Source organism: Erpetoichthys calabaricus, chromosome 4, assembly GCF_900747795.2.
Source record: "Erpetoichthys calabaricus chromosome 4, fErpCal1.3, whole genome shotgun sequence".
Taxonomy (NCBI): Eukaryota; Metazoa; Chordata; class Cladistia; order Polypteriformes; family Polypteridae; genus Erpetoichthys; species Erpetoichthys calabaricus.
Genome location: NC_041397.2, coordinates 50,284,329 through 50,305,929, shown reverse-complemented (window position 1 = coordinate 50,305,929; position 21,601 = coordinate 50,284,329). Strand labels below are relative to the sequence as shown.

General features: G+C 37.6%; 2 protein-coding genes across 2 annotated transcripts in view; both read left to right on the top strand.

The window, feature by feature from the left end:
* sms (spermine synthase) overlaps positions 1-21,601 on the top strand; it is an 844,074-nt gene that overhangs the window by 368,178 nt on the left and 454,295 nt on the right. The window lies entirely within an intron of this gene.
* The window catches only part of phex (phosphate regulating endopeptidase homolog, X-linked), a 239,778-nt gene that overhangs the window by 180,642 nt on the left and 37,535 nt on the right, over positions 1-21,601 (top strand). Inside the window, exons 13-14 of the mRNA XM_028799436.2 lie at positions 14,144-14,221; positions 18,545-18,648. Coding sequence (XP_028655269.1) covers positions 14,144-14,221; positions 18,545-18,648 — 182 coding nt within the window. The remainder of the gene's footprint in view (positions 1-14,143; positions 14,222-18,544; positions 18,649-21,601) is intronic.

The following is a 21,601-nucleotide window of genomic DNA, read 5'->3' as shown; positions in this document are numbered from 1 at the left end:
CGTCTTGAGGGGATTTTGGATGGTGTTGGTGGCGTCTCTTCTCGGCGGGCTTTCTGGGAGTTGAGTCGGCAGCCGCTTGTCCATGTCCTTGGGAGACGCTTGCTTGCAGCCTGGGGCTTTGAGGCAGCAAGATAGGGCAGAGCAATGCGTCTTTGAAGGCTGTATTTGTTTTTGGGATGGTTTTTGTTTTGTTGCCTTTGTTGTTCACTGAGGAGGCACAGTTGAGGAGGACCAGTGCGAGTGTCAGGAGGTGTACGTGAGCGAGAACTAGCGCCATCTGGTGATCAGGTAAACGTGCGGGCATGGATAGCACCCAGGTTTAAAGGTGCACAAGACGCGTGACAGGGGGATGAGTGTCCAGGTCCCTTGTCAGCTGATTGCTGGGAGAACTTATAAAGGCCTATTGGGGAAGTGTAAGAGGGAGAGTCTGGGTGAGCAGGAGGACGTACGGTGTTGCTTCAGAACAGGAGTAGGTTAATAAAATGAATTTATATTTGAGAGAAGGACCCTGAGGGAACAATTGGATGGGTGCAATTTTTACAGGATATTTTTTTATTTCTTTGCATTTTTTGCAATGCACAACTTTTGTGACTGTTTGCGCCATTTACTGCACAATAAATTGCACTTTTTTTCAAATTACATTTCTGTGTCCGCATCTCTTACTGTTCCACTGACCTCGGTCCCTCTGTCAAGGACTTGCGGTCTGCCAGTTTTATCTGTTAATGACCCGAATGTGTGACATCCGCATAAAGATGAAAGGAAATAGCATGTTTCCGGAAAATAGCGCCCAGTGGCAACAGGTACAAGGAGAACAGAAGAGGTCCCAGGATGGATGGATGGACGTTGTCTTAGAGAGTCTAGGTGAATAGGATGGATGAGGGTGTTGGGCTGAATGACCTCTTCTCATCACAATTTTGTAATGTTCTAATGTGTGGTGTGGCTGTATCCGCAATACAGTTAGACTTGCAACATCTGACATCATATTAGTTTCCTCACACAGCTGTTTACCTCTTTTTTATATAGCAGATAGATAACATAACTGGGAAATGGGTGGACTTCACTGCCCTACAGCCATAGTTGTATCTGTAAATGTAGCAAATGCTATGCCCATCCATTTTCTGAAAGTGCTTATTGAATTATGGGTTCACAGTTGGCCTAAACCTATCCTTAGAACATCATGATTAAGACAAGAAACAGCCCTGAGGGTACAGAGTCACATCACAAGGGAAGATCAAACACACTGCCAGTTTAGAGTTCCCATTTGCCTTACTGAGCAATACTTAGAGATGAAACTAGAGTACTTATAAAAAACCCACATGGACATGGAGTGAACAAACAAATTCTTTGCAGGGAGTGGCTGGATTTGGACCTGAATGTCTGTAGCTGTAAGACAGTAGCACTAACACAGTTTCTAAACATAACTTTGAATGAAAAGATAAATCAGGTTGCATTGGAGAAAATGCTAAATCTTGTTTTTGTTGTATTTTGACGGCCCCTTGCAGTAAGTAGGCCATGTCATGTGTACTTCACAGTTGTATGTACAACCTTCACTGTTTTTCATTTGATTGATTTTGATTTGAAATTCTTTGTTAATCCCCTGAAAAGTGGCCACAGAATGAACAAAGTAATCACAAAATGCAATAAAAGTTCAAATAAAAAGTCCAATTAAGGAAACAGGAAGAATAAGTATTTTAAAATCGGTTTTAAGAAATAATCTTTATTTTTATATACTGCCTTTCTTCAGTGAGCACCATTTACACTTATAGACCCATTACACAGATGTTTGCAACTGGAACAAAGGGAAGTTAAGTGTCACAGAGCAGGTCAGAAAGGGGGAGCAAATAGCATATGGGGTTAAAAGTGTGATATCTTAGCCACTAAGCCAGCCTGAAGGATTAGAAAACAAATCACAGAGAAAAGCCTTTCAAGGAATGTAAACAAGAAAACAGAAGTATAAGAAAGGAAGCAAAAATCATATTTATACAAAATCTCATGGGTTTGTTGTGTTCTACAAAAGTGCCTAATGATGAAGAAACATTCAAAAAGCTAATTATCTGAGCTTCAGTACATTAGAACATTTTCTGAAGGATAAAATATACCATGAACTTGCACTAAATGGAATGAACTCCTAAGAGACAAACAGTGAAGTGTTCAGATGGTATCTTTTTAGTTGGACAGATTTAGAAAAGATTCTAAAGAAAGCAAATCCAGCACACACTTACACGTTAAAGTGCTGCCACAAATCAATTCTCACTGACTGCACACGGTAAGCTTCTTGACCAGCCACCAGAGGCTAATGTGCTTAACCTTATAAACTCCAGTCATAGCACTTGCTACAGGCAATAGATGAACATTTCTCCAGAACACGGCCTCTAAATTGCTAATTGGAATATAGAGCTGTGGGAATAAAAAGTGGTGATTCTTTTTACTATTTCTGCCATATCATATGAGAGTATAATCATTTCCTGTCATAATTTTATTTTTATATCTTTCATTTAATTAAAATATATTTAAAGCAATTATAAAAGTTAACTGCTTACAGTCTGAAACTATTGCAGGTTAGAAGAAAAATACTGCATATGATATTTTTATGTACCTGGTAATAAACAATAGAGCATGTTTCCCATAATGTGTAACAATGCTAGGGTTTGGGTGGCCTTTAATAAAGAACAAGGCCCTATTCTCACTGGATTCTGGAGACCACTAGATGGCGATATGACATTGGAAAGGTTACTTTATGAGCACAATACTCTTATTAACAGAAGCAGACTATGACTTGGGGAGGAGTTATGCCAAACCTTATTTATCTAAAACTTTATTATCAGTGCAAAAGAAACCCTCATCCCACCAGTGAAAATATGCCACCCTAGATAGGGTGCCCTTTTGGTTCAGGGCAGAAGAGTAAAACAATAGCTTCTGTCTTAAATGTATCTTCATTGCTAGTCGGGCCATCAGAAGCCAGACATGTTATTCATTTTTTGGGGCAAATCCTTATCCTGAGATCATGTGGCACATAAAGTATTTCTAAACCAAAGCACAGAAGGAGGGCATTTATTTGCAGCATGACATGTCACTTCACTAGACGAGAAAGTGAATAGATTTAAAACATTAAAACTAAGTGAACCAAATTTGGGTTGCTCCATTGTTAGGTGGTGGATCATATGCCATGGATGTTAAGTAAAAGTATTGTGTGGTAAACGTTTTCTTTTATATATTTGTACTTTAACTGTGCCTCCTCTAGTGAGCTCTTGTAGTTCTCTCTGTGTAAAAATGCAATCATCTTATTTTTTGCTCCTTTTTTACTTAAGAGGGACGATATGTCATATCAGGGTTTACAAGACGTTTTGTTTTCAATGGCCCAGCTTTTACTTACTTAAAACATTATCAGTAACCATTTCTCTATTTAGTCAAATAGGAGGTTAAAAAGTTAGAACTTTATTTTCCATGGATGGGAAATGTGACCTGTTCCTTATATTTTTATTTGATTTATGGTAATCATCAATTGTCAATCATTTTAACTGCTCATCTCCAAGGGGGATTCTGCAACCCACGTACCTTACTTCAATCATCAATAAATGTGCCACTCTAACCTCCTCTAATGCTCTAACCTAACAGAATGACTGTTTCTTGCCAACCCAGTTGCTTCCAGGCCCACCCACTTTGCAATGTCAAGCTTCAAAAGTTTAAAAACTGACGTGTAGACATCACTCAGGTTTGAGCTATGGCTTAAATCCAAGATTGTGATGCTGACAGGCAGCAATACTAACCTCTGTGCTGCCCTGCCAAGCTTATCTCACCCTATTCTATTCATCCATCTAGTCTGAGGAACCTGCTTAGTTTAATTTAAGATTCTGGGGCTGGGGCTTCTTTAGGAGACAGTGGGTGCAAGACAGGAATACTACATGACATTACTTTCTATTGTATTCTCTTTTATTATATTCTATTTGTTTCGGTAACAGAAGCTATAAGGATAACTTTCCTCATTGACCAACAACCCTAACAAGTGTTATTGATATCAGAGAAGACTTTTATACTTTCTCCATGAGTATACTTTGGACACTCCAATTTCCTCTTCTTTGTAAAATGTATTGCATTCTTATGAAATTATCATCCCTGGATGAAACACACAAAACAGCCGGTTTGTTAAATTGAGGCCAATAACCATTGTTATTTTAACAAGCTCTTTAATTAGATACTTATCTCAATTCCCCGAAGTCTCAAAAATATCTAAGAATGCAGACTTTAATTTTGCCCCTTTTTATGTGTATGGTTTCATTTCACTTGATACTTAAGATGAGGGGTTTTAAATTATTTACCTTTTTCTTAACCTGTATCCAATTTAGAATGTGATGCATGACATAATGGTAGACAAGACTGAAACCTGACAGATATTTCTGTTAAATATTTCCAGAAAAAGTTCAAATTCTCTGGCGTAGACATTTTTAATCCAAAAGAAGGCAAGGCAGTGTGATCTAGTAGTTAAGGCACCTCCATGAAACATAAATAATAAGAATGCAACTGCTAATAGATAGTGTCACAAAAAACAGACCCAAGAATCATAAAAAGGTTTGGGGAAGCCACCTATATAATATTTCCTGGCTGCAAAAGAATAAATTGTTCACACTGATGTGCACAGTACGGAGTCCAAAACAGAACTGACGAGTTAGGGTAAATATGGAGGCTTTAAAGGCCAGCAAGGGAAGTGAGGTCATTCAGGGCGTAAGCGGAAGGGTCCTCTTCCATCATCGAAAATACCGGAACAAGAAGGCTCTTCATTCATAGGTTCCACACCGGAACTGATGTCCTCAGAAGGGCTGGAACCGGAAGTGATGTAATCAGGGCCATGCGGGATTTCCAGTGAATGGCCTGCAGGAAAGTGAGAAAAAAGGTCAGTGCACTCTGCCACCCCCTGGTCAGGCATGGAATTACTTTAATTTAGACCCTTTAGCTGCCTCCCATGCGCACATATGTGACAATAGATAAACAGATAAATATGAAGAATAATATGTGATAGATAGATAGATAGATAGATAGATAGATAGATAGATAGATAGATAGATAGATAGATAGATAGATAGATAGATAGATAGGGTGTGATTAATGGCCATCAGTGACTGTGTATTTTAATAAGTGGTCTACTCATGGATGATTTTCCATTATAGAACTTTAGAACAATCTAGACAAGAACAGGCCATTCAGCACAACAAAGTTCGCCAGTCTTATCCACTTAAATCCCAGAGAATAACATCAAGTCTTGTTCTGAAGGTCCCTAAAGTTGTACTGTCTGCCATACTACTTGGTAACTTATCCCATGTGTCTATGGTTCTCATATAACAAGCATATTTGAAATATCAGACCAATGTATGAAAAATATAAAAAAGGCTCAGGTACAGTATATGCTGTCAAAAAAAAAGATTTTGTCTTGTACAAATAAAATGTTTTGAACAAACATGATTTAATGTAAACATTATGCTGTCTTTGTTTTGCCTCCCCCAACTGAGCTTTACTGTATGTACTGAACATAATATTTTATAGCATGGTTCTTACTGTGGGCTATTCAAAATCGTTATACTGACTGCATTACAGTCCTTTGCAGTTATCCTTTTATTATTAAGAGTTTCAGATTTATTGACATTTAAAATGTGTAAGACACACATACAGCTATGATTATAACCCTCAAACTACATAATAATAATAATAATTCTTTACATTTATATAGCACTTTTTTCCCATACTCAAAGTGCTTTACATAGTGAGTGGGGAGCCACTTCATCCACCAGTAATTTGTAGCATCCACCTGGATGATGTGACAGCAGCCGTTTTTGCAACATTACACTTACCGCACATTTGCTGTTAGGTGGTGAAGCGGTGAGAAATAGCCAATTAGAGATAGGGGATGATAAGGGGACCAGAATGACCAGGCCATGGAGGGCAATTTAGCCTGAACACTGGGATACACCCTGCTCTTTACAAAGGATGCCCAGGGATATTTTATGACCACAGAGAGTCAGAACCTTGGGAAGGAGAGCCATTTTTACAGCACTGGGGCATTGGGATCCACACACAGATATTCAGGTAAGGGTCCTCTGCTGGCCTCACCAACACCTCTTCCAGCAGCAACCCAAACTTTTCCTGGTTGGTCGCCCATTCAAGTACCAGCCAGGCCTGAACACACTTAACATTAGCTGAATAACCTGTTCTAAAGTGCATCAAGAATTTGTTGCCAAGATTTTCACCCACTCAAAGTCATTAATTCTACAGGCATCACTTTGTGTACAACAAACAAGTAGAGTACCTGAATAGAGTAAAACAACTTCTGATGAAGTCATTTCAAAACTCTGAATGCACAGTAAGCAAACACAAAGTGCCACTCTTTTTTGATAGATCAGACTAAAACAAGTTTTATAACTTGTGTGCCACACGTTAACAAAACCAACAACCATATTTTTTAGGGAATCTGATTCCTAATAACATATACTCAAAGATTCAAATACAAGAAATCAGAAGCATTCTGTCAACTTCACTTTCTGAAGTTATGTTGTCATTCACCATACAACTTATCTTTCACTTCAAAGCACATAAGAGATTTTGTTGAGGAGAACTCAAACAGCACTTACGTCTTTATTCTTTTGATACCTATCCTCTCTCTTTCCTTAAATTTTCTTTTTTCTCTAGCGTGCCTTACTGGTATTGACGTGGCAGTCACAATTCAGGTTTACTAAATGTAAGCTCACGTCTTCTTGTAACAATTTTTGCACCTTAGATCTAATTTCTTCCTCCTCTTTTCTGTTTTTGATTAGTAAAAACAAATCTTAGTTTACTGGGCCTAGAAATAGAATGCAAAAGGTGATTTCCCAATATGTAATGCCATGAAAAACTATTAGGCTCTGTCTGATTTTCACTATTGTTTCATACTAGTCATTGTATCTGTCACAGACATGTAATAGAATGATTAAAACACAATTTGCTATCTCTTGCCCTACATGAACTATACCTCCAGTGCCATTCTTCTGTATTCATGTGTGTGTGAATGCATCGTCACTCATGCTCCCTCTCTCAAGCTTTCTTCCTGCAAACCTGCTTCTCAGGATCTTTCATTGTTTTCAAAGTGTCTTCCTCACCTTCTGTCTGGTTTTATCCTTGCTGTCTTTGAATGTAGATCTCTCTTTGTGGCTCATACAGCTTCACTCCTCCACATGCGTCTCACACTCGCAATTCCTCTTTCATTGCATCACCAATGTCAAACTGACCAATCAGATTGCTCTGAGGGACTGAACACATAGATCTTAATGTTTTATAATATAGTAGATTTTTCAATCAGGCCATGGGAGTTCTAGATATATGCAGAGGAGAGTCCGAGGAAAAAATGGCACATACTAAATGTGATTGCCGATCATTTTAAAATACTTAATTACTGTAAACCTATGAAAAAGTGAGTTTCTTTCAGCCATGGAAAGCACAATTAAACATACTGTAAGGCCTTGGAGCTCCAATAGTTCTGTCCAAGTTGTATTTGGTTAGTTTTTTTAATTTGTGTCCATCCTGTCAAAATCTGTAAGGTCAAAAAGAACCCAAGAACAACATCTAGGCATTTTTCAGACCACACATGGCTTTACTAAATTCATTATTTATGACTACACCATCACAAGGACACTGAACAAAAACTGGATCTATGGCAGTGTAGGAGCATAGAAATCATTAGCATCAACATTAAAAACATGCATGTGGGTCTCATGTACTAAAATTCACCTAAATGATTCTTGTGTTCTGCAAAATGTTCCACTCATAAATAAGACAAAAATGGAAATTTTTGATTAACATAAGCTCAGTTTTCTGTGGTAAGCCCTGTATAACTGCAACCATACACGATGCTAGTAGTGTCAGGGCTTGAGGGTGCTTTGCTGCATCAGGACTTGGAAATCTTTTCATCATTGAAAAAATGAAGTCTTTCTCAAAATATGAGGCCTCGTAGGTCATGGGTTGAAGCTGAAAACAATGATGCAAGGCACCTAAGCAAGTCTATATCAAGATAGTTGAAGAAAAATGTAAAGTTTAGTAAATCCTCATACCTAAACTTCACTGAACTGTAACAATTCTGCAATTAGGAATAGGGTAAAATTCCTGAAAAGTCACTGATCAACAACTGCCCTTTATTTTTTAATTTATGATTTTATATAGTGTTTCATTGAGTTCAGTCACAGAGAAAGTGCACAAATACACATCTACAGTACAATTCATTTAGAGCAAATTGCTAAATTGTGCAGCATTTACATACATGGACACACAGACAATATTAAGCACACAGTAAAATATAGACAAAGACAATATAAGACTCAATAAAACTGAGATAGAGCCTTTTGACAATAAATGAAAAGAAAACATTCCTGGAGCAAATACCCTCAGGGCGTCCATAGCTGGTTAGAGGAGTCAAAGCTGCAGTTTGAATGGCCAAATCCAATTGGCTGCCCACCCCCTCCTGGGATTTCTACAATATGATGAGCTGTGGTGAAGGTCATGTAACCAGTCATTGAATCCAAGGGAGCAAATACTTTTCCACACATTCCATATATTTCTTTAATAAATAAATTAAACAAGGATCACAATGTTTTGTTTTTTTTTTCTTAATTCAGGGTCATTTGATAAAATATTAGAATATGGTTGATAGTTTCATCAGAATCTTTCATTCCATGTTTAAGGGTGAATGGCCAATTTATTTATTCTTTTGTAACATTACATTTTTGCATACTAATGAAAGTTTCACAGAAGGGAAATCAATACCATAAATTCAAAGAAACCTGTAAACCTACTTTAATAAAATATTGTCTTGATTCATTTCAGACACATATTATTCTTAGGTAGGATTTGGATCCCTTCCAGAAAAGAAAGGTTATGTTGGGAACATCATTTGAAAACACCCAATATATAAATACTGTATGTTAATTCTTACTATAGTGAGTGAGCCGAGAGAAAAACAAGCAGAATGAAAAAACTCTCATTATCAGCTACATGCACGTGCACATACGGTATAATGCCATATACTCAAGGTATAAAGAAAAAAATTACATATAATCAAATAAGTCTTAGGGGAGTTATTCAGTTATCAACACAATTAAAACCTGAATGAACAATTACAAAAATTGTGAAATATCTGTGCACAAATGGACTCAACAATGTTATAAAAATGCTAACAAATCAAAAATTTCAAAAATTAGCTCAACAGAAATGATATAACTACTTTCCTAATAAAAGCAATATAAATAGCAAAAACCCATAAGAATGGTTACATGGGAAAAAAGTGACTTACATGGTCTTCAAGTTCAATCTTAAACCTAACAGATTTACTTTGTCTGGGAGGTGGTTAGATTGGGCTAATATACAAGTACAAACTTCTATAACCGCTATAGCATGAAAACTGCATATTGTACACTAAGAATTAAAGAAAATATTACATACCATAAATCTTTTTAAAGGAGCTCAACCATTGTTAAAGGACCTTTAAAAAGGAAAGGAGTAAAGTGGTATCTTCATTCATACCAAATGGTGCACAATACTACTATTTCTGAATCATTTTCTTCCACTACAAGGTTATGAGGATCCAGAGCCTATTCTGTCATCCTTTGGAGCAATTTAGGAGCCTTTCTGAAAGGGGCAAGAAAGCATTACAGACATGCTTTTGCATATACCCCCCTCAATCTGGGCCCAATTTAGGCAATATAACTTTTTTGAAAAGATGGGAGAAAATCTGGAATATCCTATGAAACCCCTCATGGATACGTGGAGATGGTACACAATATACAGGGACAGTGACAGGGCTGAAAACCTTGGGCCATGCAACTGTGAGCAGCACTATCTACAGCTCCAAGGGACTCACTGTTCAAGTACTCATTCCAAAAATGTTCTGATTGAAAGTATTACAACTCATAGCCTGGCTGCCAAACTTAGTATACATGGGGTGTCACATTGCTTCCAGGTTTTTGCTACAAGTAGTTCCTGTTGTTTACTTGACTGTAGACATGATAATGTTATTTTTGGTGTAGTCAAAATTTTGCAACAATAAAAGAATAAAACTTAGGCCATCAATTAAAAACTCAAATCCTCTGACCTGTGCCATGTCTTTGTCCACCCGATCCAAATCCAAACCAGCCCAGTAAAGTGGCTCATTTGGAATTTCATAAAGAGTGAAAGAGATGCCTGGGTAAGGAAATGCATGACACTGTAAAGAGAAGAATCAGAAGTCAACACTGTGACATGAACCACTGGCCCATCCAATTCTGAACTGGTCGTTGTCTGGACCAGTGCCACTCCTCAGTGTTGGGGCTGGATGGTCAGCTGATTCTTACAGATGAAATTTCAAGCAGAACTAAATTAAAGTAAGTTGTCCAGTCAGTAAAAGAGAGACTTTATGTGGATTTCCAGTTGTTTTGTTGAAGGCAAGCCAAGGGAGAATAGTCAGTGCGTAGGTGTGTGGAAAAAAGTGTAGAGTGGGCCATGAGAAAAAAATATTTATGGTAAAAGGGGAATTAAGTAGAAGGAATAGAAGACAGAAAACTAGTATTTGTTGAATAGAAAATAAATATGAAGGTAACCACAACCCATGAGGAAAGGTCCCCAGGCCATTCAGTAGACAAAGATGACATTTAAGATTCATAGGCAGAAAGAAACGTGTCATGATGTTTGGTGAGGGTAAGGTATAATCAATGTCAGAATATAAACTGAGTATGCTGGTAGTTTGGATTTTTAGACGATATTTCTGAAAAGAGTTTTCCATGAAAGAGAGGTTATTGAAAGATGGTCACGCTGCCAAAATGAATGTTTTGGTAAGGACCTGTAAAATGCTATAATTTATAGAACCATGTAAAAAGCTGCAACCATATGCAAAGTCAAACATTGTGAGTCAAAATATTATAAACGGGACAACATGAAAGTGATGAGGTGCCAATTTCTTTATGAACAGATCTAAGATGAAGGTAGAAGAAAAAAAGGGGACCTCAGTAACTTGAGTGTTCAGAGCCTGCTATAACCAAAACACTCCACAAGTGTCATAATATTTCAACATATCAAGGAAACAAGATGGTGTTACCATAAATACCGTCAATGGGATGAGTTGAACTTCAAATGAACAGCATGGAAAATAGGCAGCGACAAGCAAACATTTAACAAAATACACCTCCAGTTTAAAAATGAAGTTGATTCCAGAGTTGTGTTAGAACACAAGGTAGCCAAATCAAGTGAGAATGATGGGATGGGTAAAGAATGAGAACACCTTAGGAGACAGATTTAGCATTTTACATAATGAGTGAATCTAATGTAGGCAAGGTCGGCAGACTTCAATCTTTTTGAGCACAGGATTCATGAAAGCATTTCAATCCAAATGCACAAAATAGTGTTATAAGTTTGCAGGTATAAGATTTGTCCGATTATGAATGCGAGAAAGGACAGTTGAAGTAAGAGGTCAGTGGGAAAATATAGCATAATACAATCTTTTTATTGCTCACCTGTGTTGCCACAAAACATGCCAAACCTGAACTCAGTGTTTCAGCTTGCAAGTTGCAATGAATACAAGTAAGAATAATCACATCATATATCTTGGAGTTGACAGATGCCGAGGCATCAATGACATAACACATCACAAAATGTAGACACTTCTGTGCACAGCAGGAGTTCAACATCAACTCTCTTGCACCACAGGTAGCCAGATATGCTTACCTCTTGATATTCAGGCCCAGGCACTGAATGTTCCAAGCTGCAACTGATAAAATAGTCGCAAGGGCAGGAGAAAAAGGACAAGAAGCAAGACTATAGGAGGTAAATAAGAAAATGGCACAAACTTTATTTGGTTGTTGCTATTGGCATCCCAGGCAATCAAAAAATTTATGTGGACTCCATCAACAACACAAGCAACCCTATTCCCAAGAACCCTAGAAACAATTAGTAACTACAGCCCCCCTTTGATTCACTGCATAAAGCAATCCCAGTAATCAGACCGATGCAGGTAACTGCAGAAAATATACAGGATTTGGACCAACCTACGTCCATTTCTAATCGCCCCTCATGATGTTTTTATGCAGTAAGGCAAATTACAAATTATGAAGCAAAGTAAAATTTTAGAACCGGACATGGCGGGTATGTGAAAGCAACAGTAACAGCCATAAATATACAGTGCAAGGAGAATGACAAATCTTCACACCAACAGGCACGCATAGGCCAATCTCTTAAATGAATGAAGATTCAAGACTTTTTTATGTCGATTTTAAACACTTGAAATTTTGTCTCGCTCTAATTTATTTTGAAATATCTTGGGTGTCCAAGTAGCTGTTTACTATTGATAACAAAGTGGACATGTCACGGAGTAGCTGCTTCTCTTTAGTATTTATTTTCATTTACTTCTGTGTCTCTTCTATGTCAGATGACCTCAGTGTTTTTTGTGCAGTAAGCAATGCAGTATTATTCAGTGGTAGACATGATTGTCTATTATAGCAGCTAACTCTTTCTGGAATGGTTTCAGATTCAACCATCTGTGATAGAGCGGGACTTGTGGCTCAGAGAAAGGTGGCTGTTTTTTTAAATAAATTATTAATTGGCCAGCTCGCCCTCTGTGGGTGTGTGTGCTCACACAGCTGCAGGGGATTGGTGGAGTAATTGGAGCGAGACGCACCTGTACTTGAGGGTGTGGTCTGTCTCAATTGCTATATTGGCTTCCTCTGGTGCTCAGTTGAGGTGTTGTGCCCACAGAAGCATAAAAGAAAGCGCCGGCATGAGAAAAAGAGAGAATCGAAGAATCAGAAAGAAAATGAAACAAGAAAAATGAAAGATCGAGGAAAGGAGGTTAAAAGAGAGAGACGGCAGGAGAGAGAGTGATGATGCAAGTGAATGAGAAAGAGAGAAGCCAGGAGGAAGTCCCTGGAGGGAGTGTACTGCCGACGCTCAGGGGATCATGGCCACTCTAGCTGAGTGACCTGGAAGCCGGAGTGACTGACGAATGCTGCTCAGTTGGAGCAACTCGCCAGAGTGAGGCAGTATGAATGCAGGGGAATTGGAGAGACTCAGTGAGGTGTCCTGTGGGAGAGCCTTGGAACGCAGGGACGTGAGCCTTGCAGTGGGATTCGGAGGCTCGGCACGGAAGGTTGACTGAACTGCCAATTAGGCGCCTCCTTGGCTGAAAGGACCCATTAGGGTTAAGCTAAGGAGATGTTTGTTTTAAAGGAGTGCACCAGGATGCATGTCTTTAAGGACAGTTTCCTGCACTGTGTTTTTAACCTCGTTTTAATGGATTATTTATTTATTTGACTGATTTTAACCTCCACCAGAACCTTTTATTTTAAGTATTATTGATTTATTGAAGTGTCAGCACTGCACAATTTTTGAACACTGTTTTGGTTTTGATGGTTTTAATAAAATCACTTGTGCACTTTTATGCACCAATCCCTTGCTTTGTGTTATGTCCTCATTCACTGGCTCATCCCTCAGGTACGTTACCGTAACAAAACATTTTTATTTGAAATTAGTTTGGAAATTTTTGAAATTCCTTCGGAATAATTTTACTTCACATGGCTCTGGTGGTATGAACTGTTTTCATGTTAATTAGATAAATGATTGTACCTATTTTAAGCCACATGGTATATAAGAAAAAAATCAATATACCAATTTTTAAGACAGAACCATAGTTAAGTGTGAAAAAGTCTATTAAGAGTGAATATTTAACTAAAGTAGATTATGACATAATAAACATCATTAGCTGGGAGGCCCGTGTGGCATCGAATGGTCCATCAAATAGCAGTTCACTTTGAGCCCCACCAACTTTCTTTTGTGGCAGGTAAAAAAAGAGCACCTGTAGAAGCTGCTCCTAAGCAGAACCTCTTTCCATCAAGGTGTGTGGCTTGAGGATTGCATTTTGTAGCCAACTAAGAATATACAGATACGTTTAAAAGTGTCACTCCAGTTTCAATTGATTAGATATAGCAAGAACAGCAGATAGTTTCAGTAAGTAAGAAGGTGGAAGTAAAGCTAAACAAATTATGATACACTTGATATAGGTTTACTGCCAGTGTTTCAAAAGAGAGAACCTAATCTAAACTGTTTTAAAAAATAAATATATTTCAAATCATACCTTGACAATCAATGTTTTCATTTTTATCGTTATCAGGCACATGCAGTTCTTCCAAAAGTGGGATATCCAGATTTTGTAATGAATGACACATATGTGAATGAAGACATTAAAAGAGTAAGTATTGTAGTTAAACTGGATAAATATAGAATTTTTCTATCAACTGAAACAAGTATGTGTGTGTATATATATATATATATATATATATATATATATATATATAATATATAATATACAGTTAGGTCCATAAATATTTGGACAGAGACAACTTTTTCCTAATTTTGGTTCTGTACATTACCACAATGAATTTTAAATGAAACAACTCAGATGCAGTTGAAGTGCAGACTTTCAGCTTTAATTCAGTGGGGTGAACAAAACGATTGCATAAAAATGTGAGGCAACTAAAGCATTTTTTTAACACAATCCCTTCATTTCAGGGGCTCAAAAGTAATTGGACAAATTAAAGAACTGGAAATAAAATGTTCATTTCTAATACTTGGTTGAAAACCCTTTGCTGGCAATGACAGCCTGAAGTCTTGAACTCATGGACATCACCAGATGCTGGGTTTCCTCCTTTTTAATGCTCTGCCAGGCCTTTACTGCAGCAGCTTTCAGTTGCTGTTTGTTTGTGGGCCTTTCTGTCCTAAGTTTAGTCTTCAAGAAGTGAAATGCATGCTGAATTGGGTTAAGATCAGGTGACTGACTTGGCCATTCAAGAATGTTCCACTTCTTTGCTTTAATAAACTCCTGGGTTGCTTTGGCTGTATGTTTTGGGTCATTGTCCATCTGTATCACGAAACGCCACCCAATCAATTTGACTGCATTTAGCTGGATTTGAGCAGACAGTATGTCTCTGAACACCTCAGAATTCATTCGGCTGCTTCTGTCCTGTGTCACATCATCAATAAACACTAGTGTCCCAGTGCCACTGGCAGCCATGCACGCCCAAGCCATCACACTACCTCCACCATGTTTTACAGATGATGTGGTATGCTTTGGATAATGAGCTGTTCCACGCCTTCTCCATACTTTTTTTTTGCCATCATTCTGGTAGAGGTTGATCTTGGTTTCATCTGTCCAAAGAATATTTTTCCAGAACTGTGCTGGCTTTTTTAGATGTTCTTTAGCAAATTCCAATCTAGCCTTTCTATTCTTGAGGCTTATGAGTGGCTTTCACCTTGCAGTGCACCCTCTGTATTTACTTTCATGCAGTCTTCTCTTTATTGGATATCGATACGCCTACCACCTGGAGAGTGTTGTTCACTTGGTTGGCTGTTGTGAAGGGGTTTCTCTATCTATCTATCTATCTTCCCCATGGAAATGATTCTGCGATCATCCACCACTGTTGTCTTCCGTGGACGTCCAGGTCTTTTTGTGTTGCTGAGTTCACCAGTGCTTGTTTTCTTTCTCAGGATGTACCAAACTGTAGATTTTGCCACTCGTAATATTGTAGCAATTTCTTGGATGGGTTTTTTCTGTTTTCGCAGCTTAAGGATGGCTTCTTTCACCTGCATGGAGAGCTCCTTTGACCTCATGTTGTCTGTTCACAGCAAAATCTTCCACATGCAAGCACCACACCTCAAATCAACTCTAGGCCTTTTATCTGCTTAATTGATAATGACATAACAACGGACTTGCCCACACCTGCCCATGAAATAGCCTTTGAGTCAATTGTCCAATTACTTTTGAGCTCCTGAAATGAAGGGATTGTGCTAAAAAATGCTTTAGTTGCCTCACATTTTTGTGCAATCGTTTTGTTCACCCCACTGAATTAAAGCTGAAAGTCTGCACTTCAACTGCATCTGAGTTGTTTCATTTAAAATTCATTGTGGTAATGTACAGAACCAAAATTAGAAAAAGTTGTCTCTGTCCAAGTATTTATGGACCTAACTGTATATATAATATACATTTTATCTTAATTATTTTAAGATTTGTTTTCAAGGTAGTGTAGGTACATATGGAAATTATTTTTTAACAAATTATTGATAAAGAAAAATTCTAACAATAATCTGTAAACTAATAAATACAGTACTACAAATATATACTGGAAAAATGACCATGTGCTATTTCTTGGATGTATTACACACATAATTAATACTTATTTACATTAGAAAGTGTGTGGTTTTGTGCTTCTCTACAAAATCAGTTCCACAAGAATTATTTTCATCAATTGCTTTAATCCATCAAAAGGTCTGTGAAATTTAATTGTTCTAAAGTTTATTCAGTATTCATATCTGTCTCTTTCTGTCTACATGAAACAACTGCCTCAAAGGTAGACCATAAACGAAAATTGAAAATATTATCAGCAGTTGTGAAAACATATTACATTGCATTATTTATTTAAAAAAAGGGAAATACAGTTTTCCCTGAGAAATACCGAGAGTCAGTATTCTGGCATAATCAGTTTGTTTTTCAGTTACTTCCTACAAGTGATGGGGACCTTTACCCACACATCCATACTGAATTGCTTCAGTTGCTTTCTTGCATGTATAGTCAGCTTTATATATTTCCTACTGTGTGTCATTGTTTGGTTTGCTCCAGAGTTTGGATCATTGGACCTTTAGAAGTTGTGCAGTTGCGAGGCCATGGAGATGTGAGACATCAGACCAGGATCCTACCATTGAACCTCCTAAGGACAGACTTTTCTGGGTTCTTGGGGGAATAAAAAGGTTTAGCCACAGGCAGGGTTATGGGAATTTTCAATTTAGTCTACATTTGTTTTAGTAAATTTTATTTGCCCATGCACCCTGGGTTATCTTGTGCAAGTGATTTTTCTGTTCTGTTCTGTTAAGATTATATAGTTTCAACGCTCATCTTTTGTATAATTTGTTATATGTACTAGTGAAGTGAGTATTGTATCCACTCCAGGTCTGTGGCTACATGTGGGTGGAGAAACCCACCCAAAATGGTCATCTGCCAATGAAAAATCAGTAAAAATAAGATTTCAGGTTGTTTTGCCATCCCTGCAGATGCCCACCCTAGGATGACTTCCTATTAGCAGCAATGATGTTCTTGGCATTCAGTTGTATCTGTTTAAATAGGGGCTAAGATTCCACACATTGTTTTTGTTTAATCTCCTATATGTAATTTTCATGTAAATGAGATCAAAATGCACCTAAAGCTTGTGAGGTGCCCAATTACAGAAACGTTGGTTGTGCTTGTGCTGTTTTCTGAATGAAATTGTCCTTCTTTCAGTCTCATGTGCAATATCACTTTATGGGTTTACAGTTCTTTTGTAGAACAAGATTGGTTTAATTTCTGGAGGTAAGGATGGAGAAGATGCAGAGTGAGAGGTTTGAAAGAGTGGTGGGGCAGAACAAAGGGAAGTTTCAGTGGCAGCAGTCCTATGGACATTATATCTTTAATGGGTGTTGAAATGAGACTTAAGTCTTTGTTGAAGCTCTTGTTTTATTGGTTGCTTTCCATTGTCACTCCTGGTCATGCATATTGTGCAACAATCAACAGAATCTCAGGTACAAATGGCTGATATGTGGTCAGAGTTGCTTGCATGACTTATTTCTTTAATGTAATTCGGTATTTGTTTGGAGCTGCTGCTATAGGTTTGGACGAGTGACTTTAGGTTTACAAAAGTCTTATAGGATTTGTGTGGCATATGAAATAATCAGTTCTCTCTCACACCAAGAAAATAAAATATAATTACATTAAAATGCAATTTCATTGTGCAAATGTTGATGAGACCTCCTTATAGATGTTACATTAGCTACAATAGAAGGGTGCTTGCTTTATCCTCATAAATAATTTTTGACATTTTTATGGTTACATGATGAAATTAAGTTTATGTTATTGAGGTGATTATTATCCCCTAAAATTAAACGGAATTAATGAGAAGATCACCAGAAGGCTGGCTTTCATGTCTCAATATTCAAAAAGATAATACATTTCATTTACTATTTTTAATTAATGGTCTCTGATTTTCTTAATAAAATTAGCATAACATTTTTAAGCTCACTTAATATAATTCAGCATCACATGATCCAGAGCCTATCCCTAGGCTCTCTGGGCACAAGGGCATCACATCCTGCCCTGAACCAAATGCAGCTGGGTTGTGTTCAACTCCCTTTGAGCTTATATAGAAAAGGCAGATTCAGAAAATGGATGAAAGGATGGCATTCACAAACATGAATCATGTATTTATGTATACATTTATTTGATGTAAAAGCTGACTAAGACAATCTAAGCCAGTTTTTTTTTCTACAAGGTAGCAAAGATCTACTAGTGTATTGCTGTGAATCAATCCATAGGCTCCATTTTCTGAACCCACTTTCTCCAGTACATAAATTACTTTTATGTATATCCAGTAATAATATAAGACAATTATTACTAGCAATGACTTTAACCAGTATTATAACACCTTTTGTTGTAAAATTTATAGATTTTAATTCCTAAACTGAACTTTATACATTTTGTTTTTCTCTGCAGCTGAGCTTTTCAGATTCTGATTATTTCAGCAATGTACTGCAAACCCTTCGATTTGCTGCACAGTCTGATTTCAGCTGGCTTCGCAAGACTGTGCAAAGAACTCAGTAAGTTTGTTGTGCTCCCCGATTGTAGAGAATCTGAGATTTCATAAATGATCTGAAATGGAAATAGTGTTCTGTGTAATCATATTTACTAGTTATCTAGGCCCTCAGCAGTTACAACAATAATAATCATATATAGTAATTGTCATACCAGTGTTGGGACATCTGAAGAGGAAAGGCTTTTACTAAAATTTACCTGAGGGGTAAGAAGAATTGAATTTATATTGTAACTAGTAAAGTCAACCAATAGTTTTCTTATGAGTGCTTGATGCAGACAGTAAGTATGTAAAATGACTTTCTACCTTATGTAAACTAACATGATTGATGAAACCAAAAAGTTCACTATGGATAAGTTAACTTGCCAAACAAAACTACCTTATGTGCAAAAATTTAAATGAATCTGTTTTATACCAAAAAAAGGATTTAGTTCCACTGTACAGTATATTGTGCAATAATTTTTTACTACTGCTTAAAAGGCAGCTCTTAAGCACACAAATATGGCAACAGCAAGACTTTAGCTTTACCACACTCTACACTGACAGCTTTGCCATAAAAAAGTGTTTTCCATACCCATATGCACAAATTTAGCACTTCTCAAATTTTATTTAACACTGGGCCAGAATGAGCTCCTATAATACAGCACTGTATATTCATGGGTCAGAAAATGGAGCATTAATTTAATGTTTTCCAATTACAAATCTTTATTAAGACACATGTACAGTTTCTAAATATGTGTAATCCCAACAAAATATTAAAACTGTTTGTTATAATGACCCCAGACATTCACAGCAAGGAGTAATGGTAGAGCATGACATATGCAGAGCCAGCCTTATGTCTGTGCAGGGCCTAGGGCTGACCAACCCCACGCGGGGCCGGTTACGTCAAACGCTGTTACCAGTATGTGTGGACTGTATAAACTTGCACGCAAATTTCATAAAAATAATGTTAACATACACTGGATTTTCTCATTACTCATTTAGCTAAATTTTACAAGATAACACACTGACTTTACCAACATATAACTGGAGAATATAACTTAACAAATCCGCTCGAACGGGACACGTGGACCTCAAAAGCGGGGCCCCCTTAGGTGTGGGACCTGGGGAGGTTGCCCCACTTGCCACCCCCCAAACACTGCTCTTGGACATATGGAATGCATTTTATTTCTCATTTGTCTTGTTTGTGGATTGGTAAATCTCTGATACGCAGGTTGCAGCTGGTTAAAAATGCTGCTGTTCTTTTTTGGTTGGAAAAAAAAGTTTGCCTCAGTATCTCCAATTTTAGCTTCTTTACACTGGCTGACAGTTAGCTTTCTAATTAATTTTATAATTTTGCTGTTGGTTTTTAAATCATTACATGGGTGTGCTCCCACCTATTTATCTGAATCGTGTGTTAAACAACAACCATCCAGAAAGCTCAGATCTACCAGTCAGTTATCTCTTGTTGTACCTTGTACTAAGTGTAAAACTAAGGGGGACAGGGCTTTTGCAGCTGCTGCACCTCGTCTGTGGAACTCTTTACCTTATTGCATTAAGGAGTCACTTTCAAGTGAATTGCTTAAAACGAGACTTAAGACGTATTTCTATTCTCTAGCTGTCCGTGATCTTCACTGATAGTGATTGTTCCTCTTAGTCATTTGTTTCTTTCAATTTACTGCTGGTTTGTTTTGTGTTTTATTGTGTTGTATTATATTTATTTTACGTTTTTTGTATGTTTTAATGTAAAGTACTTTGGCTGCAGCATTACTGATATTTTAAATGTGCTCTATAAAAAATTGACATTGACATTAGTATCAAGAAAGGGCAAATAAGGAAGTTTGGCTTGTTAACCTGTGTTGCCAATGAACAACTCTTTTGATCTTCAGCAACTCTTGTAACTCAAATAACTGACTGAGTGACATTCCTCTCAAAACATATCAAACTTTGAATTACAAAAGTAAAGGCTTTTTCATTCTATCAACATTGTCACTTAACTGCTTGACCAACAGTGTGTGTAGGGCATTTGCATTACCCTCACTCCACTAGATTGGTTTAGATCCTATCTCTTAGGCCACGCTTAGTTCATTCAGCTTAAAACTTTTACATCCCAACCCACCGCTGTTACTTCAGGTGTGCCCCGGGACTCTGTCCTGGGACCCTTCCTTTTCATTATTTACCTCCTTCCCCTCGGCAATATCTTTTGCAAATATAACAATAGCTTCCACTGTTACGCTGATGACACCCAGCTGTACCTCACTAGAAAACCTACTTTTCTCTTTCCATCTTCCTCACTTCTTGCATACCAGAAGTGAAATCCTGGTTTTCTTCAAATTTTCTTAAATTAAATAATGACAGAACTGAGGTTCTCCTCATAGGTACAAAATCAGCATTATCCAAAACTGATCATTTTTCATTTGTTATTGATAATTCCTCTGTCTCTCCTTCCCCACAGGAAAGTACTCCATCTTTTCAGTCCCACATCAATAACATCTCCCGGTCTCCATATTTCCACTTGCGTAACATTAATCGTATTCGCCCCTTCCTCACTCCCCACACCACTGCTATCCTTGTTCATAGCCTTGTCACTTCTCGTCTGGATTATTACAATTCCCTTTTCTTTGGTCTTTCTCACAAATCTCTTTATAAGCTTCAACTGGTCCAGAATTCGACTGCCCGCATCATTACTAGAACCCCCTCTATTCACCATATCTCTCCCGTCTTGCAGCAGCTTCACTGGCTTCTGGTTAAGTTCCGCACTGAATTAAAATTTTTTTCTGTTAACTTTTAAGGCTCTCCACAACCTTGGACCTCCATATTTGTCTGACCTCCTCCATGTTGCCATTCCCTCCCGCACCCTTAGATCCTCTTCTTCTATCCACTTGACTGTCCCCTTCATCTGTCTTACCACTAAGGGGAGCAGAGCATTCAGTTGCTCTGTTCCTGAGCTTAGAAACATTGATTCATTCTCACTTTTCAAA